This window comes from Mustelus asterias, chromosome 2 (assembly GCF_964213995.1).
Source record: "Mustelus asterias chromosome 2, sMusAst1.hap1.1, whole genome shotgun sequence".
Lineage (NCBI taxonomy): Eukaryota > Metazoa > Chordata > Chondrichthyes > Carcharhiniformes > Triakidae > Mustelus > Mustelus asterias.
Genome location: NC_135802.1, coordinates 143,112,060 through 143,139,282, shown reverse-complemented (window position 1 = coordinate 143,139,282; position 27,223 = coordinate 143,112,060). Strand labels below are relative to the sequence as shown.

The 27,223-nt window shown below is 41.2% G+C and overlaps 1 protein-coding gene across 2 annotated transcripts in view; it reads left to right on the top strand.

The window, feature by feature from the left end:
- The window catches only part of marchf6 (membrane-associated ring finger (C3HC4) 6), a 93,846-nt gene that overhangs the window by 59,323 nt on the left and 7,300 nt on the right, over positions 1-27,223 (top strand). The window contains exons 11-22 of one of the 2 annotated variants that reach the window (XM_078242231.1): positions 863-921; positions 5,699-5,779; positions 6,764-6,832; positions 7,933-8,007; positions 10,422-10,556; positions 13,936-14,055; positions 15,141-15,241; positions 17,070-17,207; positions 18,630-18,834; positions 22,185-22,254; positions 23,457-23,638; positions 26,352-26,486. In XM_078242231.1, the coding sequence (XP_078098357.1) occupies positions 863-921; positions 5,699-5,779; positions 6,764-6,832; positions 7,933-8,007; positions 10,422-10,556; positions 13,936-14,055; positions 15,141-15,241; positions 17,070-17,207; positions 18,630-18,834; positions 22,185-22,254; positions 23,457-23,638; positions 26,352-26,486 (1,370 nt within the window). Of the gene's footprint in view, positions 1-862; positions 940-5,698; positions 5,780-6,763; positions 6,833-7,932; positions 8,008-10,421; positions 10,557-13,935; positions 14,056-15,140; positions 15,242-17,069; positions 17,208-18,629; positions 18,835-22,184; positions 22,255-23,456; positions 23,639-26,351; positions 26,487-27,223 lie in introns of both variants that reach the window. The other variant, XM_078242223.1, reaches the window with a different exon arrangement.

Here is a 27,223-nt window from a genome sequence, read left to right as displayed (position 1 = left end):
CTCTTAAGTTGAGTGCTTTTGGATGATAGCCAGATGTTTTAAGGGATGCCATGTTTTTGAATGTTGCTCCGTTTGTTGTTTGCTATCTGCCTTTCATTATTATGGACCTAACTATAGCTGTGTCTTTTTATTAAGCTGAGCACAGTTGAAACAAGGCAGCCAGAGAGAAAACCAAATCGCTTAGTTTCCAATTAATACTTTCAATTTAACGAGTGCATCGACCCATTTTTCTTTTTAAATGTGCAGTTATGTTTAATAGCCCCGACACTAATAGAGGAGTCTCCTAAATACTGAACTACTGGGCACTTAATTGGGGAGAAAGTCAACTTTTAAAGTTGAAGTTTTTTTTATAAGTTGTGTTTCACCCCTTTTTAATATTCCCTCCAAGATAAATGAGCTCCTTGGAAGGCAGATTTTGCTACTCATTGCCCTGGTTGAAATCTCTGGTCAGGCCTGGCATTTAGCACAGAGGAAGGTGCCTTTTGCCTTGTAACAACAATGTGCCAATGCATCCTGCTGTACCTATATAGGTTTTCAGTTTGCCACATTAACTATCATTGCTGTGTAAGATTGCCAAATTGCGCGCACACCATGATTCCGCTCAAAGGAACACCCACTAAAAACTGCCAACCACATTTCACCAAAGAGGAGAGAGATTTCCAATATGTGCTGGATCTGTGCTTGTCACAATTGATGAAAGATTGCTCACCCACTGTGCTAATTGCTTTTTAGGTTTTTTTTGAAGAGTAACTTATTACAAACTGAATTTCTGAAATTATACCGTGTAGTAGTTTGCAGCTTGCAATGAATAAAATGTGAGTGCCAGTACACTATTCTGTAATATTGCTGTTGTATATTTCAGCATTCTGTCCATATCATATTGGACACTTCTCCGTTGTTGGTTTGGGTTTTGAGGAGTATGTAAGTACCAATGATACGGTGCGTGCCTTTTGAGAAGACTTCATATGAAATTAGTCTGACTAGCATGTAGTGATGTATCGGTAATGCATGTTATTATAGTTGTACTGTATAAATTTGTTCATATGCTTGTGGTGTTCTATATGGTAATCTAGGATGGCACTGTGAATGGCCTTTCCACTTTAAAAAAATGTTGTGGATTTATAGGAGATTTTTCACCAAGAAGCCAAAACACTTTTGTAGTGTTTGGTGTCACTTCAGCGTACAGTGATGCATTTTCCACAATGCACTTGTGTAACTTAATTTAAAAGTAAAGAGCATCTGAAAGAAATATGTTTTTAAAAAGATGCACTTTAAATTAGTTTTCTCTTAAAATTCTTTGCCCTTTAGGACCTTGCCCATGTTCCTATTTTTCGTGAACCTGGGCTGTTCCAATTAGCTGTTGAGTTCTTGTAGGTAATCCTGACAATACATATACTCATCTAGCAGGAACATTGGATAACAATCAGAGGGTACCGCCTCCTTTGTACCACTCCTTCCCATTTTCCCTCCTAGCCCAGATACCTTTTGGACCTGGTACCACAGTTAAAATCAGCTACCTGAGCACAAACCAGGGATTAAGTTTGGGCTTCCCTCCCCTTTATGAATTAGTGCCTTTTGCGAGCGTAAGCCATCGTGTACCTCAGTTCCTGGTGCCTTTTCAGCCAATGATCAAAAAAAAGTGAAACGAGTCTAACCTTTTATGAATTCTACTTTATAACTGGCTGTTGGCATCCCATCTAATGTGTCTTGGATTTCTACATAATTGAATATTTAGTTGCCTGTGAGCGCATAATTTAAGTATTGCTGAATAAAGAGACGTGCTGTTGAAGCTTTTTGATTTTTACGCATTAGGACGGATGCAAGAATGCCATATTTCAGAGGGCGCAACAGTTTGTACTACCTGAGAAGTGAGTACTGCACTCTCTTGTCATACAGTATAAATTGTCGCTCCCTTCACTCGAGGATGGTATGTTGCCTACCGGATGCCAGGGTCCGTGGCGTCTCGGACCGTGTCTTCCGGACTCTTAAGGGGGAGGGGAAACAGTCACAAGTCGTGGTACACATTGGTACCAACGACATAGGTAAGAGAAGGGACGGGGATTTAAAACAGGAATTTCGGGAGCTGGGCTGGAAGCTGAGAGCCAAGACAAAACATGTGGTCATCTCTGGTACGTTACCGGTGCCACGTGATAGCGAGTTGAGGAACAGGGAGAGAGTGCAGTTAAACATGTGGTTGCAGGGATGATGTAGGAGGGAGGGTTTCAGATACGTGGATAATTGGAACACATTCTGGGGAAGGTGGGACCTGTACAAACCGGACGGGGTGCACCTGAACCAGAGGGGCACCAATATCCTGGGAGGGAAATTTGCTACGGCTCTTGAGGGGGGTTTAAACTAATTTGTCAGGGGGGGTGGGAAAAGGAGTTGTAGTCCAGAAGTCAGTGTTGAGGGTGGTGAGGTATTGGGGAAGGTATCAAGGTCAAGGGTGGGTACCGGTAGACAGGAAGGTGGGTTGAAGTGTGTCTACTTCAATGCAAGGAGCATCCGGAACAAAGTAGATGAACTTGGGGCGTGGATTGGTACTTGGGACTACGATGTTGTGGCCATTACGGAGACGTGGGTAGAACAAGGACAGGAATGGTTGTTGGACGTTCCAGGGTATAGATGTTTCAGTAAGTGTAGGGAAGCTGGTAAAAGAGGTGGAGGAGTGGCATTGTTAATCAAGGATAGTCTAACGGCTGCGGAAAGGCACTTCGAGGGGGATCTGCACACTGAGGTAATATGGGCTGAAGTTAGAAATAGGAAAGGAGCGGTCACATTGTTAGGAGTTTACTATAGGCCCCCAAATAGTAATAGAGATGTGGAGGAAGAAATTGCTAAGCAGATTATGGATATGCGTGGGGGTCACAGGGTAGTTGTCATGGGGGACTTTAACTTTCCAAATATTGATTGGAACCTTTGTAGGTCAAATAGTTCGGATGGGGCAGTTTTTGTGCAGTGTGTGCAGGAGGGTTTCCTGACACAATATGTGGATAGGCCGACAAGAGGTGAGGCCACATTGGATTTGGTACTGGGAAATGAACCGGGCCAAGTGTTAGATTTGGTCGTGGGAGAGCACTTTGGAGAAAGTGACCACGATTCAGCATCTTTTGTTATTGCAATGGAGAGGGATAGGGCCGTACGGCAGGGCAAGGTTTACAATTGGGGGAGAGGTAATTATGATGCGATTAGGCAAGAATTAGGGGGCATAAGATGGGAACAGAAACTGTCAGGGAAAGGCACTAATGAAAAGTGGAACTTTTTCAAGGAACAAATACTGGGTGCCCTTGATAGGTATGTCCCTGTCAGGCAGGGAGGAAATGGCCGAGTGAGGGAACCATGGTTCACGAAAGAGGTGGAATGTCTTGTGAAAAGGAAGAGGAAAGCTTATGTAGGGATGAGGAAACATGGTTCAGATGGCTCGATTGAGGGTTACAAGTTAGCAAGGAATGAGCTGAAAAAGGGGCTTAGGAGAGCTAGGAGGGGACATGAGAAGTCCTTGGCGGGTCGGATCAAAGAAAACCCCAAGGCTTTTTACTCTTATGTGAGGAATAAAAGAATGACCAGGGTGAGGTTAGGGCCGGTCAAGGACAGTAGTGGGAACTTGTGTATGGAGTCAGTAGAGATAGGCGAGGTGATGAATGAATACTTTTCTTCAGTGTTCACCAAGGAGAGGGGCCATGTTTTTGAGGAAGAGAAGGTGTTACAGGCTAATAGGCTGGAGGAAATAGTTGTTCGGAGGGAGGATGTACTGGCAGTTTTGAATAAACTGAAGGTCGATAAGTCCCCTGGGCCTGATGAAATATAACCTAGGATTCTTTAGGAGGCAAGGGATGAGATTGCAGAGCCTTTGGCTTTGATCTTTGGGTCCTCACTGTCCACGGGGATGGTGCCAGAGGACTGGAGAGTGGCGAATGTTGTTCCTCTGTTTAAGAAAGGGAATAGAAATGACCCTGGTAATTATAGACCGGTTAGTCTTACTTCGGTGGTTGGTAAATTGATGGAAAAGGTCCTTAGGGATGGGATTTACGACGATTTAGAAAGATGCGGATTAATCCGGGATAGTCAGCACGGATTCGCGAAGGGCAAGTCGTGCCTCACAAATTTGATTGAATTTTTTGAGGAGGTAACTAAGTGTGTTGATGAAGGTAGGGCAGTTGATGTCATATACATGGATTTTAGTAAGGCGTTTGATAAGGTCCCCCATGGTCGGCTTATGATGAAAGTAAGGAGGTGTGGGATAGAGGGAAAGTTGGCCGATTGGATAGGTAACTGGCTATCTGATCGAAAAGACAGAGGGTGGTGGTGGATGGAAAATTTTTGGACTGGAGGCAGGTTGCTAGCGGAGTGCCACAGGGATCAGTGCTTGGTCCTCTGCTCTTTGTGATTTTTATTAATGACTTAGAGGAGAGGGCTGAAGGGTGGATCAGTAAATTTGCTGATGACACCAAGATTGGTGGAGGAGTGGATGAGGTGGAGGGCTGTTGTAGGCTGCAAAGAGACATAGATAGGATGCAAAGCTGGGCTGAAAAATGGCAAATGGAGTTTAACCCTGGTAAATGTGAGGTGATTCATTTTGGTAGGACTAATTTAAATGTGGATTACAGGGTCAAAGGTAGGGTTCTGAAGACTGTGGAGGAACAGAGAGATCTTGGGGTCCATATCCACAGATCTCTGAAGGTTGCCACTCAAGTGGATAGAGCTGTGAAGAAGGCCTATAGTGTGTTAGCTTTTATTAACAGGGGGTTGGAGTTTAAGAGCCGTGGGGTTATGCTGCAACTGTACAGGACCTTGGTGAGACCACATTTGGAATATTGTGTGCAGTTCTGGTCACCTCACTATAAGAAGGATGTGGAAGCGCTGGAAAGAGTGCAGAGGAGATTTACCAGGATGCTGCCTGGTTTGGAGGGTAGGTCTTATGAGGAAAGGTTGAGGGAGCTCGGGCTGTTCTCTCTGGAGCGGAGGAGGCTGAGGGGAGACTTAATAGAGGTTTATAAAATGATGAAGGGGATAGATAGAGTGAACGTTCAAAGACTATTTCCTTGGGTGGATGGAGCTATTACAAGGGGGCATAACTATAGTGTTCATGGTGGGAGATATAGGAAGGATATCAGAGGTAGGTTCTTTACGCAGAGAGTGGTTGGGGTGTGGAATGGATTGCCTGCAGTGATAGTGGAGTCAGACACTTTAGGAATATTTAAGTGGTTATTGGATAGGCACATGGAGCACACCAGGATGATAGGGAGTGGGATAGCTTGATCTTGGTTTCAGATAAAGCTCGGCACAACATCGTGGGCCGAAGGACCCGTTCTGTGCTGTACTGTTCTATGTTCTTCACAATTTGCCATTCTTGTGATTGCCCTGATGGGTGCAGGACGAAGCATCAACCATGTGTCTCTCTATTCAGCACTGCATAGATTGCATATTTGTGATCTGTCACTTGATATGTACAAGTATTTTCAGTGTAATTTGAATATTTTGAAGAAATTGAATGAGTATTGTAAATTGTGATAATACAGTAAGTTATAAAATGTTGTTAAATGCTGTAAAGTAATATCAGTCTTACAGAAATCTGTTCTCGCAAACACTTATTAAAGAAAAGAGTGTTCTGTAAACAGAGATTGTATCAAACAATAGAACCTATGGTTATTTTACTGTAAATTTATTGAGCACTGTACCAATTGGTATTGTTTTTCAGGTTCAAGCCTCGCACTTTGAAGGCCTGATAACAACTATAGTGGGCTATGTTCTGCTGGCTATGACTCTAATAATCTGTCATGTATCCTTTTTATCTAGTGCGTGAGCAAGTTTGTTTTTAGAGCTTCATGTATAACACAGTTTTCATAACCAAATGGTAAAAATTCAGAAGCTATCGAACGTCATATGCTAGCCAGTGCTGTGGTAAATTGTGCCAACTGTACTGGGCTATCCGGCTGAGTTGATAAAAGCATTTTTTGACTTGATGGTTCAGATCTTCCAGGATTTACAAACGTAGCAGAATTATTGGAGTATCCGATCCCCATTTACATGGGTTCAGAGATTAAAACAAAGTTACAAAATACCAATTTCAGGGTGCAATATCCTCTTCCCTACGTACAATATATTAAAGGCAGCACCATCAGTAAAGAGGACGTTGTAGGCATTCTGGATGGTTGCCTAGAACTGGAGTTAGTTCCCTCACTTTCGTATGTAGAGGTAGCATTTAGGGACCCCTTGTGAAATTGGTCGGTGACCAGCAAAACTAAAAGTAAAAAAGTTTATTTACTAGTCACAAGTAGGCTTATATTCACACTGCAATGAAGTTACTGTGAAAATCCCCTAGTCGCCACACTCTGGCGCCTTTTCGGGCACACGGAGGGAGAATTTAGTATGGCCAATGCACCTAACCAGCACGTCTTTGGACTATGGGAGGAAACCGGAGCACCGGGAGCAAATTTCTCACAAACAATGATCCAAGCCGAGAATCAAGTCCGGGTCCCTGGCACTGTGAGGCAGCAGTGCTAACCACTGTGTCACCGTGCTGCCCAGCTGGTGTCTGGCCTGCTCTGCTTGGGATTCTTCAGTGGCCCCTGGAACCACCTATGAATGCAGTACACTTTTAAACAAAAATGCAATCAATAATTGTTGCTGCAGAACCAGGAGGTATTAGCTCACCCTCAACCATGGAGCATTCAGGATTGCCACACTCAACTGGGTTGTAGCAATTGTGCTGTTTTCATCATGGCTTTACTTGTTTGCTTTTGTTTAACTTAACTTTACACAGGGCTTGGCTGCACTGGTGAAGTTTCAACGATCTCGACGTTTATTGGGCGTCTGTTATATTGTTGTTAAGGTACTGTTGCATTGCCTCAAAGATTATGACTGTCATTGTGTTTTGTGTTTGATGTTTTATTTAGGTATGCTGATAAACAGATCACAACCATAATTTATTTAACCTTCAAATTGCTCGATCGACTCTTCTAAACACATTTAATTTTTGAAATAAAAAACGCTTTTTATTGCAAGCATTGAAAATATTTTATGTGAAATGTAAAGACAACAGATGCTGGAAATACTCAACAGTTCTGGCAGCATCTGTGGAGGGGAAAAGAGTTAATATTTTAGGTTGATAACCTTTCGTCAGAACTGGCAACATGGTATGTGTTTGGTTGAGAGCAAGTGAAAGGGGGAGGGTGGCGAAAAGGAACAAAAGGAAAGGTCCTTGCAATGCTGGAAGGCAGGAGAGATTGAATGAGGGTTGATGGTGCAAGACCAAAGGGAGTGATAATGAGACTAGTAAAGAAATAAAAGATGTATCTAGGGGAGGTGTGAATGGTAAATTGACAGATGCTGCTGCTTGAAAAAATGAGTGAAAACCAAAACCAGCAAAGTAAAAGGAAATATGGTCTGTAATTGTTGAACTCCTGTGTTTAGTCCAGAAGGCTGCAAGGTGCCTAATCAAAAACAGGTCCTGTTCCTCAGTGTAGCATTGAGCTTCATTGGAACACTGAGGACCGGGAGCTCATAGCAAGAGCAATCTCCCCTGAATTCTCCTGATATCCATCCATTTGCAGACCTTTATTTTCACCCTCCTCCTTCCCTTTCGGTTGCTTTAAAACTAAATGTATCTCTTAACTTTTCCCAGTTCTGTCTGAAATATTAACTCCTTCACAGGTACAACCTGGCCTGCCTTCAATGCTTCCATGCGTAACAAGGCTGAGTTTAACAACTCAGCTGATTTCTGGTTCCAAGTTCACACTTTTTCATTCTGTGGCGCTGCATTTGGATGATCCAATGCCACTCCGTTACACCCAAATCATTCTAGTAATTAATAAGAATTTGATCAAACGTTTGGGAATTGCCTAATGGAATTTCTTGTTAGCGATTGTGCCTCACCAATAACCCATGCATTCTTATGTACATTGCACTGAACTTAATTGCTTTTTTATTTAGGTGTCCTTACTGGTAGTTGTGGAGATTGGTGTATTCCCCCTCATATGTGGCTGGTGGCTTGACATTTGTTCACTGGTAAGTTGTTTTTCTCATAAGGAACTTATCAGTTATTCTTTGAATCTGTAATTCCCAATCACTTTTGCTTCTGAGGCTCCCTTTTATGGGCCAGAAATTCCATATTGCACAAATTTTTTTCCTGTGTAAAGATCAGTTATCCAATTATTTTTGTTTTACTTGCATAATGTGAAACTTGCTGCACCTGTTTATTTTCAAATCTGTCGGTGGCCTCACCTCTTCCTCTGTCTATAACTTGTTCCAACCCTCCAACTCCCTGAGATCTCTGCACTCTACCAATCTGGCCTCTTGAACATTCCCGATTTTAATTGTTGCACTGTTGGGGACTACATTCAGCTCCCCAAGATCTCCATCTCGCTATCTCTTTATCCTCCTTTAAAATGCTCCTTAAAATCTACCTTTTTACCAAGCTTTTGGTCATCTGGCTGCTGGCATTCTAGAAATCTGCAGACAATCATAGAATCCCCACAGTGCAGAAGGAGGCCATTCGGCCCATCGAGTCTACACCAACAACAATCCCACCAGACCCCATCCCCGTAACCCCACATATTTACCCTGCCAAATTCTCTAACCTACGCATCCCAGTACACTATAAGGCATTTGAGCATGGCCAATGCACCTAACCTGCACATCTTTGGACTGTGGGAGGAAACTGGAGCACCCGGAGGAAACCCACGTATTTGGGGGGAGAATGTGCAAACTTCACACAATGACCTGAGGCAGGAATCGAACCCAGGTCCCTGGAGCTGTGAAGCAGCAGTGCTAACCATTGTGCCACCCTGTGGAAGAAGGGATAATTGCAGAACCACCGCAGAGTAGAAACAATTTTAATTTTTAAAATTCTGACTAAATTGCGAGTTATTCAGTAAATGCTGTATTCAAGTCAAAAGTATCATGAGTCAGTTTGGGACACTCTGAAGTTTGTTAATTGGCACATAATATAATGAATATTCTTCAGAAATGTCAGTGACTTTTTGCTCCATCTGTTTCTACAACTTCTAAAAGCCTTTTCCCCCACAGAGTTTAAATTCTCTTGAAGATTTTCATCCATTATTTTCAAAATGCTTTCTTTGTTCCCTGCGATCTCTAATTAAGCGCTGCTCTTATTGAGAAACTGGTGACAATGGGTGACAAGCAATCCAAATAAACTGATGATCCAGGGGCACCTTAAAGAAAACTCCCTTCCACGACTCTTTTTTTAAAATACTTTTCCAATTCAATCAAATCAAATCCAATTCAGAGTCTCAACAAGTTGAGACATTTCAGATCCAGGCTGACAAGACAGGACAGGAGTTGAGAAGCAGGCATTCTGGCTGATCCACTTACCCTTGTGAATTAACAGGAACTCACAGCCAATCTTCCTACCTCGCAGCACTCCAATGAAACCCACCCCTTTCAATCTGAGTGACAGCTATTTTGGCCAATGACTTTCCTAGGAGCTCCTCCACATTCTCAAAACTAGGCAATCAATATTGCTGAGAGGCAAGGTTTACCAAGATTATCTCAATTGAAAGAGGCTGGTGTTCAGAACTTGCTGGTTCTGTTTAAATTATTTTAAATTAGCGGTAATCTTTTCCCTTCTGACAAGGTGACCTTTTTTTAGCAGGCTCTTGAAACTTTCTTGTGGATCCCTGTTGAGAATGCCTGCTTTAATAGGTGATGTGAGCTGGCTGTCTGGTCTACTTGAGAGCCAATGAGAGCTTTTAGGTCAGGGATTGTTTTGATTGTCCAATGTATATTGTTTAGGGGGGAATTAATGCTTGATGTAATCAATTTTGAGATATCTTTTTCGGGGAGAGTATTTTCTACTTTTGCCCCATACCAAGTTGAACCATGTCCTCTTGTTATGTGCTAGTATAGCAATCCTGTTATATAAATGTACAGCTGTAAGTAGCTGCTTTCTTTTGCTTGATTTCCAATATGTATTGGGATTCTTTTAATTGTATTCCACGGTGCATTTCTTTGTGAGTCTTATATGAATGCACAAATGTATAATTTAACCTGAATCTACCATACTTGCATGGAACAGTTTTGTTAATCTAGGGCTAAAGTAGCTCCTCTACCTTTACTAAAGTTGTAGGTCTTTATAGACGACAGAACAAAAAATAAAAGCAAGAGTTTACCTTTGCCTTTCAGATTTGCTCAGTTAAAAGAAAACTGGCATCTGTAAGTGGCAAGAGAGAGCGCACAAATGGGCTTGAATCTATGATTTTGTTTTTCTATGGATGAAATCCGAGATCCTATTTGAATCTCTTCAGAATTGTTTTTGAATAGTAAGATGGGCATTGACCCCTAGTCATTTTTGCTTGGATTAATAAAATATATTTTCTTTTTAAAACAATTGAGACAGTAATAAAATGCATATCAATTGCAGTGATGAATATGAGATTATGCTGGTTCTAATCTGGTTGTAGGAAATGTTTGATGCTACATTGAAAGACCGAGAGCTGAGTTTCCAGTCTGCTCCTGGAACCACAATGTTCCTGCACTGGCTGGTGGGGATGGTCTATGTGTTCTACTTCGCATCTTTCATTCTTCTACTCAGAGAGGTGAGTTGATCTAATTTCACCACTTTGTGGAGTTAAAATTTTGGGATTTCTGAGATCAAGATACTGATAGCAAACCCCCCCCCCCCTCCCATTTAGGAGGAGATGGTTGAAATGTAATGGCAACGCATTGGTTCTCTGATGAGGGCCAGCTTCTCAGCCCATCTCAATTCTACAGTTTTTGAATGTCTCCTTATGTCTTAGTTTACTGTGTCACCCTAGTTACAGTTGAACACACTCCTATGTGGTCTCACCCAAGTTATATTTTACAAGGCTTTGTTCATTAGTTTGTACTGTTTATGTCAATGGCTGTGTTCCAGCATTTTTCTTGCCTTTATGATGATTCCACTACCATGGACTTGAGAATTTTTGTGCTAGGTAACTAATGTAAACTGATTTCTGTCCTGATTTATCTATTCAACAAGAGCTTCAGCTGTACTATGGGGAGGATTTGAACTAATTTGGCAAGATGATGGGCACCAGGAAGCAAAATTAAAAAGTAGAAGCAAGGCGAAAAAAAGGTTTGGGAGAGACTGATTGCACGAGAGTAAGAAATAGTATTGTATTAGATGGCATTAGACAGAGAGGATACAAGATGGTCTTAGATAATTTTTCAGTGCATGTGTGTAAATGCACAAATCATGATGAATAAGAAATAGCAACATGGGGATAGAAATATAATGTGATAAAGTAGGCCTGACTCCAAAAACGGCAGGATTGGATACTTAACATTCCTGAATACAAGATGGTCAGGAAAGATAAGGAAGGAAGGGAGAGGCGGAGATGGCAGTACTGATTAAGGGGAATGTTGCAATGGAAGAAAGATGGATGTCCTGGAGTGGTTAAGACCATAATCTATTTGGTTAAAGTTAACAAATAATAGAGGTGCCATTACACTAGCTCATTCTGTAGACTACCAGTTAGATGGATGGATACAGAGGAACACATTTACAGGGAAATTATAGAGAGATGAAAACTGTACAGAATAGTGATAATGTGGAAATTTCAATTATTCTAATATAAACCTGGGTAATAGGGTAAAGGACAGAGGTTTTCTGGTGTGTTCAGGAGAGCTTTCTTGATCAATACATTTACAATGCCTCACTCCTTCCCAATGAGAAAGGGGGCATTGCTGGAACTGATTTTGAACAATGATGTTGGTGAAATGGATCAAGGAATGTTTGGGGAACAGTGATCATAAGATTGGCCATGCAAAAAGGACAAGAAGCAATCTAGAGTAAAACTACTTGATTGGGGGAGGGCAGCATGGTGGCACAGTGGTTAGCACTGCTGCCTGACAGTGCCAGGGACCCGGGTTCAATTCCAGCCTCAGGTGGCTGTGTGGCGATTGCACTTTTTCCCTGTGTCTGCATGGAGTTCCTCCAGGTGCTCTGGTTTCCTCCCACAATTCAAAAATGGGCAGATTAGGTGGATTGGCCATGGCAAATTGTCCTTGGTGTCCCAAGATATGTAGGTTAGGGGGTTTCGGCATAGTAAATCTCTGGGGAGCTGAATGGCCTCCTGTTCCTTAAGGGGCAACTGGATGGGTATATGAATAGGGAGGAAATAGAGGGGTACAGACCGAGTAAGGGCAGAAGGTTTTTTTTAGTTAGGGCATCATGATTGGCACAGGCTTGGAGGGTCAAAGGGCCTGTTCCTGTGTTGTACTTTTCTTTGTTCTTTTGAGGGCTGAGAGCAGGCCTGGATAAATTGTAATCTAAGATTGGCAAACGTGGCATTTAAAGAGGCAATGGTTCAGTTACAACATGGATAAATTACACAAGGGGGAATAGTAGGGCAGCCAAAACCAGAGCATCCTGAATACGAAAGAGGTGGAGAGTGAAATGAAGCTTAAAAAAAGGTGGGGGGGGGGATGTATAAAACATGTCTGGTTGACAGCGACGGAGAGAGCATGCCTTGAATATAGAGAATTCAGGATTTGCCTAGTTTGCATAATTCTGAAAGATGCTCCAAGCACCTGCACTCGACCTCACCAAAGTGGTACCGAGTGCAGCCCACACTAGAATGACTCCAGAGATGAGAGACTTTGGTTACTTTGATAGATTGGCAAAACTTGAGTTGTTCTCCTTGGAGCAGAGAAGGTCAAGAAGAGCTTTGGTTGAGGTTGTTCAAAATCATGAGAGGTTTGGATAGAGTAGATAGAGAGAAACTGTATCCCCAAAGGGTTTACAACCAGAGGACACCGATTTAAGGTGATTGACCGAAGAACCAAAGGTGATGTGAAGAGAAACTATTTTGCACAACAGATAGTTATGACCTGATTATGAGAATGGAGGAGGCAGATTCAATCCTGGCTTTCAAAAGGAAATTAGGTAAGTAGATTAAAAGAGAAAAATTGCAAGACAATGGGCAAAGTGGTGGTGGGAGAGGTGGTGAGTATGACTAGCTAGAGAGTATGACTATGCAGAGAACTGATATGAGCTGTACAGGAATGCGTTCTGGTCCTGTAACTATTCTATGAACAACTTAATCTTCATGTTTTAACATTACTTAAGGATGCATTCGCACTTCATTTGTATCATTGATGCAAAGCATTTTTGCTTCAGTGCAGCAGTTTGAGTGTGAATGAAGCCCCAATTCAGAGTCAGCCTGGAGGAGGAAGTCTCCTCTTTTGCTTGAGTCTAATCATGACTTGATGGCCGTCTTGTACCAAAGTGAAGCATTGATATGATCTGATGCTAACCTGTAGTGTAAGTGCAGCCTTGGATTCGTATTTAAACTTAATTCCAGTTGCAGAGTCCTTAATGATCTTTTAAGTGATCCTTGGATTATTCTGAAGTTTACCTCTTGGGGAGTATTTTCTGGCCGGTTATGACAGTGTACTATTTAATGGTCAGCAGGCTGCCTGGTTTGCTGTTTTCTATAAATCACAAAGAACATAACTGATCTGAAAAATTGTTAAACAACCTTACTTATAATATGATTTGCTGATATATTTTAAGAAATTTAAACACCGCCCTTGCTTTTAGGGATTCATTGGGTTGTTTTGTGTGCGAATGTTTCTGGACAGAATGTTTCCAGAACAAGTAATCATTTGCATTAATATTTGCTCTCTCATATATTCTTTAAAAAATGTCTTGCTCAATACTTAACTCTGATAGAATTGACTTGGATAACCCAGGGTGGATTAGAATTCAGAAACTTGACTGGACTGAAGAAACCTGATCAGCCACACTGCTAGCAGTTTGTGGCTTTAGCCAAATAAATACGTTTAATTGATAACACTTTAAAATTTTTGTCTGTTTCTTGCTTAAAAACTCAATCATTTTGGTTTCTAATGGTTCTATCTTGTCTTTTGTGCTGCTTTTATTGATGTTCCTAGGATCTGTTCAGGTCAGTGTTCAATGTTGTTTCGTTTCAGGTGTTGAGACCCGGTGTCTTATGGTTTTTAAGAAATCTGAATGATCCAGATTTCAACCCAGTTCAGGAGATGATTCATCTACCTATTTATAGGCATTTCAGACGCTTTATATTGTCTGTGGTAAGTACCGTGTCAACATGTGATTGCTCTTGAAATTAAAGTTGCTTATTAAAAAGAGAAAATTTAACTGAAGAATGCTCAACAGGAAATGGTGGGTAGTGTGCAATTCAGTGGGCAGAGTTACTTGATGAACAGGGATGGCCAGCCTAGGGCTCAGGCAAAGCTTCTGATTGAAAACCTTGAATTTGGCCATATTCAAGAGCAGGATCTGGCTCTGGAAGGCCTACGTGGTGAGTGGGCTGGGTGAATCTTTATGAAGGTTGCATATTTTAAGATGTTTGTATTACATTTAGGAATACATAAATGTGTAAATTGCAATAGGACCTTTAAGAAATAGGAAGTAGGCCATTTGGCCCCTCGAGCCTGCTCCACCATTCAGTAGGATCATGACTGATCCAACATTCCTCACGTCCACTCCACTGCCCGTCCTCCATACCCCTAGATTCCTTTACTGATCAAAAATCTATCCATCTCAGCCTTAAATTTGCACAAGGACTCTGCCCCCACAGCTCTCAGTGGCAAAGAGACTCTCAACCCTCAAAAGAAATTCCTCCTCATCTCATTCTTAAATTGGCACCCCTTTATTCTGAGACTATGCCCTCTGGTCCTAGACTCTTCCATGAGGGGAATCATCCTCGCCCATTTACCCTGTCAAGCCCCTTAAGAATTCCATATGTTTCAATGAGATCGTATGTCATTCTTCTAAATTCCAATGAGTAGAGTCCCAACCTGTTCAACCTTTCCTCATAAGACAATATCCCTGTACCGGGGATCATCCTTCCCTGAACTTCCTTAAGGGGAGCAAAACTGCTCACAGTATTATAGATATATCGAAGGATCAGGAAAGAATCATTCCATTGGTTGCTTTTTGTGACAGTTGATCATTAGTTCACAATGATTATATTGCAATCAAACGTAGTGAGGAGAATAGTGGGAAAGCTTATTAATTGGTTGGGAAAGAGCAAGCAACTTGAGGATTGATTTTTTAAAAAGCGAATAGAAATTACGTAAACAATCTCTGCAAACTTTACTTTTTCACTTTTCATGTAGAACTTGGTTTATGATTCTTGTCTTTTTCTTTTCAGATTGTATTTGGGTCAATTGTCCTCCTTATGCTTTGGTTACCAATTCGTATTATTAAGACTCTGCTCCCTGATTTTCTACCATACAATGTAATGCTTTACAGGTAATATCATGTACCATGGACACTTTGCAGCCATTATAGCTTGTAACCCGATGGCACACTCACTGATGTAGCACTGTGACAGTAGTGAGATGTGGGCTCCCATTCAATCAGATTATTGGGATAAACCTGAGGTTAAGACCATTGCTCATATGTCATAGCAACCATTTGTAGTTTGATTGTGGCCTGCAATATGCTTCCTTTGCTGCTTCATTGCTCTCCCCCTCCACCCAAATCCAAGAACGTATATGCTGTGAAGAGAAACCGATAGATGGGAAGAAATTAAAATTAAATTAATTTTTGGAGGAGTGATAATTCCTATTAAAACATTCTACAGCTAGGGTCATAAGTTTTGACATTGAGAAATAGCTCTTAGTCTTTACGTGCCTGGGACATTGTCATTTATGATATGTGGGTAGCTAGTGTCACCTGTGAAAATGAGACAACCAAAGCTTGACAATTTTCCTGGTTAAACTTCTAAAAGTCTTGAATTCCTGAGGAATATTGTGCATTCTGAAATGTATGAAACTTGCATTCATTTGGCATTTTCATGACCGTGAACCATCTCATGTGAAGTACTTTTGCAGTCAAGTCACGGTTGTAAAGTAAGAAACATGACAGTCAATCTGCACTGCTGGGTCGCACAAATAGCAATATAATAATGATCAAATGGGTAGTTTTAATGTTGGTTGCGAAGTATTGGCCAAGACACACAGGAGAACACCCCTGGTATTTACAATGCCCTGAGGTTTTTTTATATTCACTTAAGAGAGCATACTGGACTTCATTTAGCATCTTATTCAAAGACCTCTGAAGTGATTTATACTTCAACAAATCATGGATTTTACTTTACGTGTGAGTGGGTTATGTGATCCGCTGCCTAGCTTGTTGGCAGTACCAACCTGAGGTAGCTGCTTAGAGGTATGCCAGGCAAGGTTTTCATTCCAGATTTCTTTACCTGGTCTCTGCTTACCACCCCTCCATTGTGCTGCTGTGACATGTGAAATCTGTCTGCATTTCTTGGATAATGCAATCTTCTGAGACTCGAATTGAATGTAATACAATGCACAGTGAAGCAGCTTTTAAACCTTTTTTGAAAGGTTATCAGGTGTAGGCAGGAGATTACGGTCAGATCAGCCATTATCTTATTGAATGGTGGAGCACATTCGGAAGGACTGAGTGCTCCTAACTCGCATGTTTGTATGTTTTAAATACTTCATATTAAAAAAAAGACTTGCCAAATTCTTAAATCTGCTGTTTCTGCACACCCTCACCAGTTGTGAAATATTCGTAGCATTTACATTGATGTGTTATGAAATCTGTATGTAATTTAATTCTTTGCTTTCTTATACGCCTCTCCATTTCATTATGTTAGGTTCTTATTGCTCAGACAGTACAGTGCACTTTTTAGCAGGCACTAGAAAAAACAGAACCAAATGCAGAACAGACTTGCACCCAGTGTGAGTTTTCTTCTTTCCTGTCCCTCTCCCACTGACCCAGTGAGTGTCAGCCTGTTCTGAGTTGGCCAGTTTAGCTAGAGTTGCTACAAAGATGATGGAAATAATTTGGTGTTGCTCCTCCTTATTGTGCTTTTGCCAATGGATAGCAATCATGGACGCTGAATTGGACTTACCTGTAGTGATTTCTGTGGTTGGAGCAGCTGACTTGGTGTCTAAATTCACAAATGAGGATTTGGCCCATTGTGCGAGATAGAGGCCTCCTGGTTTTCAGGGGATGATCCTACAACTAGAAGTCCCATATTCTCAAGAACAGGGAAAATGGTAGTTCTCCTATCAACAGTTTGTCATTTACATTTCTGGTTTCTCTGTAGTGATGCTCCAGTCAGTGAGCTCTCTCTGGAGCTTCTGCTACTGCAGGTCGTATTGCCAGCCTTACTGGAGCAGGGTCACACCCGGCAATGGTTGAAGGGTCTGGTTCGAGCTTGGACTGTCACAGCTGGGTATTTGCTGTAAGTAATTCTTCCATCTTCTATTTGATAATTAGAGGTAGCACAGTGGTTAGCACTGCTGCCTCACCGCATCAGGGACCTAGGTTCAATTCCTGGCTTGGGTCACTGTGCAGAGTCTACACGTTCTGTATTTGCGTGGGTTTCCTCCAGGTGCTCCGGTTTCCTCCCACAGTCCAGAGATGTGTGGGTTAGGTGGATTGACCACGCTAAATTGCCCCTTTGTGTCAGGGAGACTAGTAAATGCATGGGGTTATGAGATAGGGTGTGGGTGGGATTGTGGTCGGTACAGACTCGATGGGCCGAATGGTCTCTGCACTGTAGGGATTCTATGAATAGGTAAGAAGTGAACCTAGATATCAGTCGCACTATGAAAAGATACACGTAGGCACAAATCTAAGTGCTTTGGAACATGCACTGTTAGTAGTAGAGAATTATTTACCATACCAAATTATTTTTAAGATTCAAAAGAATTACTGTCCAAGTGATACCAAATCTAACATTTCAATCTCAGAAGACTGAAGGAAGCTTGTCATCCTCTTAGAGAAATTAGGTTAAGTAGCTTTGGCCTATACAACCTGTGTATAATGGTGCTCACTGCTAGGCTCTTAGCTGATTACTTTGATCTAGCTATCACTTGCGCAGATCTCCCCTTTCACACCATCAGTTTGAATCTGACCCCAGTTAAGGGGATTTTTTAGCGCCCAGCGGCAGTGATGTCACCAAGCAGGTTAAGCAGCGAATAACCTTAAAGTATTTGTGCACTCAGCAAACTAGGAAGTAAAAATAGCTGCATTCCTTCACTTTTAATTTGAAATATTACAGATAGTAGAATAAATGATTGGGTTGTACGTATGAGACAAAGGTAGAAGTTAAAGTTTTTAAAAATATTTTTATGTGGAATTTCTTACAATATTGGAGAAACTTGACATTACGGCGAAGAGTGTAAGAGTGGAAAAGTTCAGCGGAATGACAGTCCAACAGTAATTGCCACCTTGTGGATTATGTGGGTCATAGAATCACTGACAGCAACTTCTGGACTTCCGCATTTAACTGCAGGTGTAGTGGAGCAGTGGCACCCATATTTTATGATCTGGACTATGTAACTGTAGTTCTGATCTTCGTTATCACTAATATTATGTGGAGATGCCGGCGTTGGACTGGGGTGGGCACAGTAAGAAGTCTCTCAACACCAGGTTAAAGTCCCAACAGGTGAGGAAGGAGCAACACTCCGAAAGCTTGTGATTCCAAAAAAACCTGTTGGACTTTAACCTGGTGTTGAGAGACTTCTTACTGTTATCACTAATATACATCTTTCAGAATGAATGCTACCATTACAATGTGTCGAGTAAACACTGCAGAACAGTTTACATAAAATCCTGTTGATTTCTCGTTATCACAAATGCATTTTCTTCACACTGACAGGGACCTCCATTCATATTTGCTCGGCGACCAGGAAGAAAATGAGAACAATGCCAACCAGCAGGCAAACAATAACCAGCAAGCTCGTAATAACAATGCCATTCCTGTAGTAGGAGAAGGACTTCATGCAGCTCACCAGGCCATACTGCAACAGGGTGGGCCTGTGGGCTTTCAACCTTATCGGAAACCTTTACAATTTCCTCTTAGGGTAGGTAACTTTTTAAATTTTCAATGTTGGTATATTTTTTTAATAATAATAGAAACTCTTTACAAACACAAGCATTGTGTTAAGATTTTTTGTGTGTATTGGATCATGCAAAATCATCATTTTAAGGACATATTTCCCTTTTCTTTTTCAAAAAAAGACATAGGTAGTGCTGTTCAAAGCTCACCTTATCTACTTGCAAGATTACTGTAATAGCACTTCATTTGGGGAAATTCTATGTACAGTGCCTCCCCAAAGTCTGCCTCTTGCCATTTTAAAGAGTTAAGATACAATGTAAAGAGGAGAATGAATACCAATAATTGTTTTATTATTGGAATTCTTTAACCGTTCAGGTGATGATTTTCTCTGTATTAACTATAATCAAGTCAAAAATCTGCAAGTGTTCCTCGGGGCATGTCCTAAGGCCAACTATCTTCAGCTGCTTCCATCAATGACCTTCCTTCCTTCATATGGTCAGAAGTGGAATGTTCACGTTCAGTACCGTTTGTGACGACTCAGATTCAGAAGCAATCCGTATCCAAATGCAGAAAGACCTGGACAATATCCAGACTTGGGCTGATAAGTGGCAACTAACATTCATGTCACACCAGTGCCAGGCAATGGCCATCTCCAAAAAGAGAGAATCTAACCATCGCCCTTAGACATTCAGTGGCATTATCATTGCTGAATCACCCACTATCAGCATCCTGGGGGTTACCATCAACTAGAAACTGAACTGCACTACCCATATGAATACTGTGGCTACAAAAGCAGAGCAGAGCCTTGCAGCAAGTAACTCTGCTCCTAACTCCCCAAAGCCTGTTCACCACGTGCACCGCAGAAGTCAGAAATGTGATGGAGTAATGAACACTTGCCTGGGTGAGTGCAGCTCCAACAATATTCGAGACATGACACCATCCAGGACAAAGCACCCCATTTGATTGGCACACCATCAAAAACACTCACTCCCACCACCAACGCACAGCAGTAATAGTGTATACCATCTACGAGATGCACAGCAGGAACTTACCATGTCTTCTTAGACAGCACTTTCTAAACCCATGACCGCTATGATCTAGAAGGACAAGGGCAGCAGATGCATGGGAACACCATCACCTGTAAGTTCCCCTCCAAGCCATACACCATCTTGATTTGCAAATATATTGCCATTCCTTCACTCACTGGGTCAAATACTGGAGCTCCCTCCCCACCCCACCCCATATGGACCGCAGCAGTCTATGAGGGCAGCTTACTGCTACTTTAAAGACAATTAGGGATGGGCAATAAATGCTTGTCTAGCCAACAATGACCATGCCCCATGAATTAAATTTTTTAAAACTTATTTAATTGTAAATGGAATGATTTGGGGTAGAGAAATATTGGTAATAGAGTTCATGCTTATCTATCCCACTAATACAGATCAATCTGGAAGAAATGGCCAAACTAGTGCAACAGAAAGGGAATTTTAAATGAAAGTGCATTACACACAAAACGACTAAACTTTCATAAGTAAAAGCAAAATACTGTTGATGCTGGAAATCTGAAATAAAACCAGAAAATGCTGGAAAGCTTAGCAGGTCTGGCAGCATCTGAAATCTGGTTATTATTGTCACGTATTGGGATATAGTGAAAAATATTGTTTCCTGCGTACTATATAGACAATACACACCATTCATGAGCAACTTATCAGCCTTGATTGAATGGTGAGCATATGTGGTGGACCGAATGCCTAATTCTGATCCTATATCTCATGGTTTTATAAGGGAAAAGGAAAGGATAGGGTGCAGAATTTGGTGTTGCAGTTACAGATAGAGTGCAGAGAAAGATCAGCTTAATATATGATATGTCCATACAAAAGTCTGGCAGCAGGAAAGAAGCTGTTCTTGAGTCAGTTGGTCCGTGTTCCCAGAATTTTGGATCTTTTTGGTGAAAGAGAGCATGCCACGGGTGTGTGGGGTCCTTGATTATGCTGGCTGCTTTTACGAGGCAGTGGGAAGTGTAGGCAGAATCAGTGGGTGGGAGGCTGGTTTGGCATGATAGACTGGGCTACTTTGTAGATTCTTGCGGTCTTGGTTAGAGCAGGAGCCTTAACACGCTATGATATATCCGGAAAGGATGCTTTCAATGGTGCATCTATAATAATTGGTGAGTGTCATAGTGGACATGCCAGATTTCCTTAGCCTTCTGAGAAATTGAGGCGTTGATGGGCTATCTTAACTGTCACATTGGCGTGGAGGAACCAGGACAGATTGTTGGTGATCTGAACACCCAAAAACTTGAAGCTCTCGAACATTTCCACTTCATCACCGTTGACGTAGACAGGGGCATGCCCTCCACCACGTTTCCTGAAGTCAATGACTATCTCCTTCATTTTACTGAAATTGAGGGAGAGATTATTGATATTGCACCATTTTACCAGATTCTCTCTTTCCTGTACTCCGTTTCGTCATTGTTTGAAATCCACCCCACTATGGTGGTGTCATCAGCAAACTTGAAAATAGAGTTGGAGCGGAATTTGGCCACACAGTCTTAAGTCATAAGAAACCGAGTTAATGCTTTGAGTCCAATATGACTTCTTCTGAAGAGAGGTTATATTGGACTCAAAACAGTAACACTTTCATGTTTCCCTGTAGTCTTGTGTCAGTTCAAGGTTCATTTTGCCAGGCCATGCTTCACCCACAAAACTGACCATGACCTCGGGTCAATATTGCACAATTCCACTAATCAGAGGTGGCTGTAATTTTTTTGCATGCACTGATGCTAACATTATTTAATTTTTAATAAACTGACTAGCGGATGCAATGAAAGTGGTAAATAGCTGAATATAGCTTTTGCAAGTTATTTTCAGTAATTTTAAATCCAGTTAGGTAGAGAGCTGGACCCTTATTAAAAACTGCTTACAGTTTGTGATTAAAGCCAATTTTCAGTTGTATTGATAACACTGAACCAGCTTACCACTCGCAAATACTTCAATGAATGCTTCTCAATGGAAAGAAGGAAATAAATGATTCTTCTGTTTCACTTCACTTGCATGGAAGATTTTGCATTTGCCATGTGATTATGCAAATTTTCTTTATCAGAAACTTGAATGGTACTATAACTGGTGCAATTTGCCAATTGTGCTCAAAGCAGAAACTGTACCCCAATAGCTACCCTGGAAACTAAACCTGTCGTTCACTATAAAAATTATAATAGCATATACACTTAACAGCTCTGATCACAATAGTTTGCTTTCAAATCAGCTCTATACCACCAAAGTGTTTTGCAAGTATGCTCTTTGACTTGGAATGAAATGGTTATATTAGTTTCAGCATGTATTTCAGTGACTCAAAGTTGTTCTTTATTTCAACCAGATTCTGCTGTTGGTAATTTTCATGTGTGTGACGTTGTTGATTGCCAGTCTCATCTGTCTCACGTTACCAGGTATGTGAACATCTAATGGCTCTTTTGCTAACTCCCCTTACAAGAAGACTTGCATTTTATCATATACACTGGGTTTTTTTTGAAATATGAATTATTTCCTGATGGTCTTTAAAACATTTGTGTATAAAATATAAACATTTGGTGGTATGTATGTGTTAAGGGTTGTGAAGGTCAGGGAGCAATGAAGAACAATCATATAGAAATAGTTATTGGGCCAGAACCATGGTAGAGTGGCAATCAGAGTCAGATTGTCACTCGGCTCCTGTTTACTTGCGCTGAAATGCAATACTGAGTGCGATCACAGTATCTTGGTGCAGGAAGGTGGTCCATAGAACCATAGAATCCCTACAGTGCAGAAGGAGGCCATTCGGCCCATTGAATGTGCACTGACTTTTTGAAAGAGCATCTTATCCAGCCAGCTTGCCCTGCCCTGTCCCCATAACCCCCACGCATTTTACCACGGCTAATCCACCTAACCTGCACATCTTTGGACTGTGGGAGGAAACCATAGCAGTTGGAGGAAACCCACGCAGACACAGGGAGAATGTGCAAACTCCACAAACAGTCACCCCAGGCTGGAATTGGACCTGGGTCCCTGGTGCTGTGAGACAGCAGTGCTAATTGCTGTCTTACCTTGCATTGACATATTCCCGAGTAGTCATTGTTCAGTCAGTTTTCTGTAGATGACGTGTCTGTGGCAAGCCACCACCACAGGAACCTGCCGTGTGTGTGTCCTTTTTAGTTGAAACTGTCTTAACTTTTAAAAGTTCATTATGAGCATCAGCAGTGCCTTCCATCAAAAACTCTTCTCCATAGCTCCATCTTCATACCACCATGAGACAAGCTCTGCCCACAGGTCACTTCCATGACCAGCTTGCATTCATTAATATAAAAAACATTTCAAAAAGTTACATGATCAAAGTGAATCATACAGTACAATTTGGATGGTACATTGGCTTACAGAACCGTGGTAAAATGCGTGGGGGTTATGGGGACAGGGCAGGGCAAGCTGGCTGGATAAGATGCTCTTTCAAAAAGTCAGTGCACATTCAATGGGCCGAATGGCCTCCTTCTGCACTGTAGGGATTCTATGGTTCTATGGACCACCTGTCCACCATCTGTCTTGATGAGAGTTAATTTTGACCATGCTTTTGTGTTATATGTTTAAGTCAAACTGCCACAACCTATTATTTTGTGTCCAGTTTCAGCAGGTCGTTGGCTTATGTCATTTTGGACTGGGAGTGCCAAAATCCACGAGCTGTATACAGCTGCCTGTGGATTATATATCTGCTGGTTGACTATCCGAGCAATTACAGTTCTGGCAGCATGGATGCCACAAGGGCGAGATGTTATTTTTCAGAAACTAAAGGAATGGTCCCTAATGGTGAGTCAGTTCAGCTACTGAAGTTAGTGTTTTTTTTATTTATTAAGTACGTATTCAGGCGACCTTTAGTTTGGTGGCGCAATAGCTACTGCTGTAATTCATGAAGTACCAATGGCGTGTAGCTTGGAAATCCTTTAAGGTAATATGTTAAGTCTAATATCTCAAAAAAAAGCATATTTTTAAAAGTTCATAATTAAGATTGTTTACATAATTAATCGTTATTTTGTCAGGATATTCTTACGTAATCCTTCAAAGTTTAACAGCTTTTATGTAAATGCAAGGTGAAATCTTTCTTATTGATGGAATTATTCATTGCTGCAGTCATAGATGTGTGTTGTGACAGGAGAAGGTGCATGTAGGCTGAGCATATTTTAATAGTTTCAAGAGCAGGACAGAGGCTGGAAATTTTGTGATGCGTAACTCACCATCTGGCACCCCAGAAACATGTGACCAACAAGATGCAAATCAGGATTTTAATGAAATGCTCTCCACTTATGTGGATAAGAGTAGCCCACATATGGGCACCCCATCCACTGCCTTAAACATACACTCCCTCCGCCGTTGACTCACAGAGGTAGTGAGGAATACCATCTACACGATACACTGCAGCAACTCTCCACAATTCCTTCAATAACACCACCCTAACCCACTACCGAGAACAGGAGCAACAGGCACATGTAAATGCCGCTATCTCCAAGTCATAGATCATCCTAACTTGGAAATATATTACCGTTCTTTCATTGTAGCTGGGTCAAAATTCTGGAACTCCCACTATACCAATATTGTGGATGTACCATGTGGACTGCAGCAGTTCAAGAAGGCAGCTCACCACAACCTTCTCAAGGGCAACTAGGGAAGGACAGTGGACTTGCTGGCAACATCCCCATCCCATGAAAAAGAATCACGAGTTGCTGTAGCTCATTTTGAAGGAGAGCTGTAGTGATGCCTTTCCTAAAAAGCAGGTCTCGAATTTGAATTGGAATTTCCACACTTTGCAATCACCTCACTTGGCAATCATTTTGCGATTTCTGCATCGTTCACACTGTCTTGTATTGTGCCATTGTATACCCTGTGGTATGTTTTATAAGCCGCGAAGGTGAATATCCTGTGCAATATATGGAGTAGAGAAAGTTGCTGTGATGGTGAAGGTCTTTGTTATTAGGAATGTGTATTGAATTTTGTGAATGCCCTTTTCCTGTGAATGCCATGTTTTGTGGCGACATGATACAAAACAATAGTGCAAATATTGAGACCAAGGTATGAATAAAAGTTTTATAATTTTAAAAATTATTTAACATCTGGTCTGTAAGTAGATTGTCTTGCAATGGCAGTAGAACTGAGCCACCTTTAGATGGTCCCAATATGCAACTTTGCAGTTGTCCGTGCAGTGATCTACAGTGCCCCAAATATTGATCCAGTGAAAGGAACTCTTCAGTTGTAGACAATAAAATGAAACAAAACTTACTCCAACTTATAAACCAAAAAAAAGGTTTAATAAAGAAATATAATTACTCCAACACTTGAGGCTTCACCCAAGCTCCACAAACCCCAGCAGCTTCATAATTATACTGAGTCAGCTGGTCAGCTCACCACCACATTTTGTCATTAGTTACATAGTTTACTGGGTCAGCTGACCCTTACAGCATGTTACCATTGGCCACTACAACAGATCCAATGTTATCATTGGTTACATTCTAACATCAAATTACATGCACACCACAGTTGAAGTTGTTAGAACAATCTGATATATATTTTACGGTGTTAAAAAGCGCTACAGTGTTCAACATATGTTCAATTTATGGGATAAATCCGTACATTCCAATGTGCAATTGATTGTAAGGAGGGATCTTCATGCAGTAGGACTGACTTAACAGAAGTTATTTTCTAAGCAGTTCCATAGTTCAGCCAGCCAGACTTACCTTATTAGTATTCAAAATTGCCCCCATTTTTGTTTTAAGGAACAGTAAGAAGTCCCACAACACCAGGTTAAAGTTTATTTGCAATGACGAGCTTTCGGAGCGCTGCTCCTTCCTCAAGTGACTCAGTGCTCCGAAAGTTCGTGATTTCAAATAAACCTGTTGGACTTCAACCTGGTGTTGAGACTTCTTACTGTGTCCACCCCAGTCCAATGCCGGCATCTCTACATGTTTTAGGGAAGTATGTGATTATGTAAAAGCAACAGTTATTGCCCACCCTTGATGCCCATGAAAAGGTGGTAGGACTTCCTGGAACTGTTTCAGTCCTTATAGCAGTGGTGTTTGGTAGTGATTCCCAAAATGTTGACCCAGTGCTGATCAAGAAGCATTAATATGTCTAAGTTGGTGTGATGGGTATCTTGGAGGTGAACTTGGAGATGGTCATGGTTTATGTTAAAAGAAAAAGGTTTATTTAATACATCTATTGAAGATCTAACCTATCAATGTGGCATTTTAGTCTTGATTGTCCATGTTAAAAAGTATCCAGCAAACCTTTTTGGGATGAAGAGGAAGAAAGGTTGATGATTTTCGTAATAATATCTCCCAAATGAAAATATACTGCTGTGTCACATTGTATGCAGGTGCAAGCAAAATAATGACACACTACTAATTACAGAGAGCATTATTTTTAATTAAGCCTGACACATTACTGACCTATTGATTTTTAATATTTATAGTTGGCAATGTAAGAATGTAACTGAACATGTGTGAATGGCTTTGCTTTCTTTCCTCCACAGATAGTGAAAACATTGGTAGTGGCCTTGCTGCTGGCTGGAATGGTTCCTCTTCTTTTAGGACTTTTGTTTGAACTAGTTATTGTAGCTCCGTTAAGGGTACCTCTGGATCAGACACCTCTCTTTTATCCGTGGCAGGTATGTGACTAGCCTCAAGTCCCTTTTCCAACATTTTACCTCCTTAGAATAGCTCTCATATCTCACCAAATATATTCCAAAGGATGTATGGAAACAAATCAAATTGTCATCCTTAAACAGACATCATATTATCTCTTTCATCAGATATGTAAGATCTTAAAACCAGGGTGGAAACTTTTAGAACCTTATTTCTGTAACTTATAAATACTATGGATTTTCAAGAAAGCAAAGCTATCTTGTTGAGATTCTGTGGTAATTTATTCTTTATTTGGAACCTTGCTGTGTGCAAGCACCTTGAAAATGACTGTCACAATTTCCTACAACAGTGAAGATTTCAAAAGTACATAATTTATTTTAAATGCTTTGGGACATTTTAATGTCATAAATGGTGCTATATAAATGCAAGTTTTGATTAACCGATAGAAAGTCATGGCAAGAACTTCCCATCATGTTTTCATACTGTTTGATACCAGAAGGGATATTTGTTAGTGTTACCCCTGCACCATACGTTGGTAATTCCATTAAATAACTAGTGCTTGAAATTCTTAGTGATCCTTGATGAAGTCTCACACATATAATCCAACTCTACACCAAAGAGAAGAATTCTTTGAACTATTATCTACAATAAAAACTCCTATTGATAGTAATTTGATGCATGCCTGTTGGTTGTAAGGAGGAAAAAAGCTTGCAGGCAAGTAATCCTGGGATTCTCTGGCAGATCACCTAAGTCGGTGCCT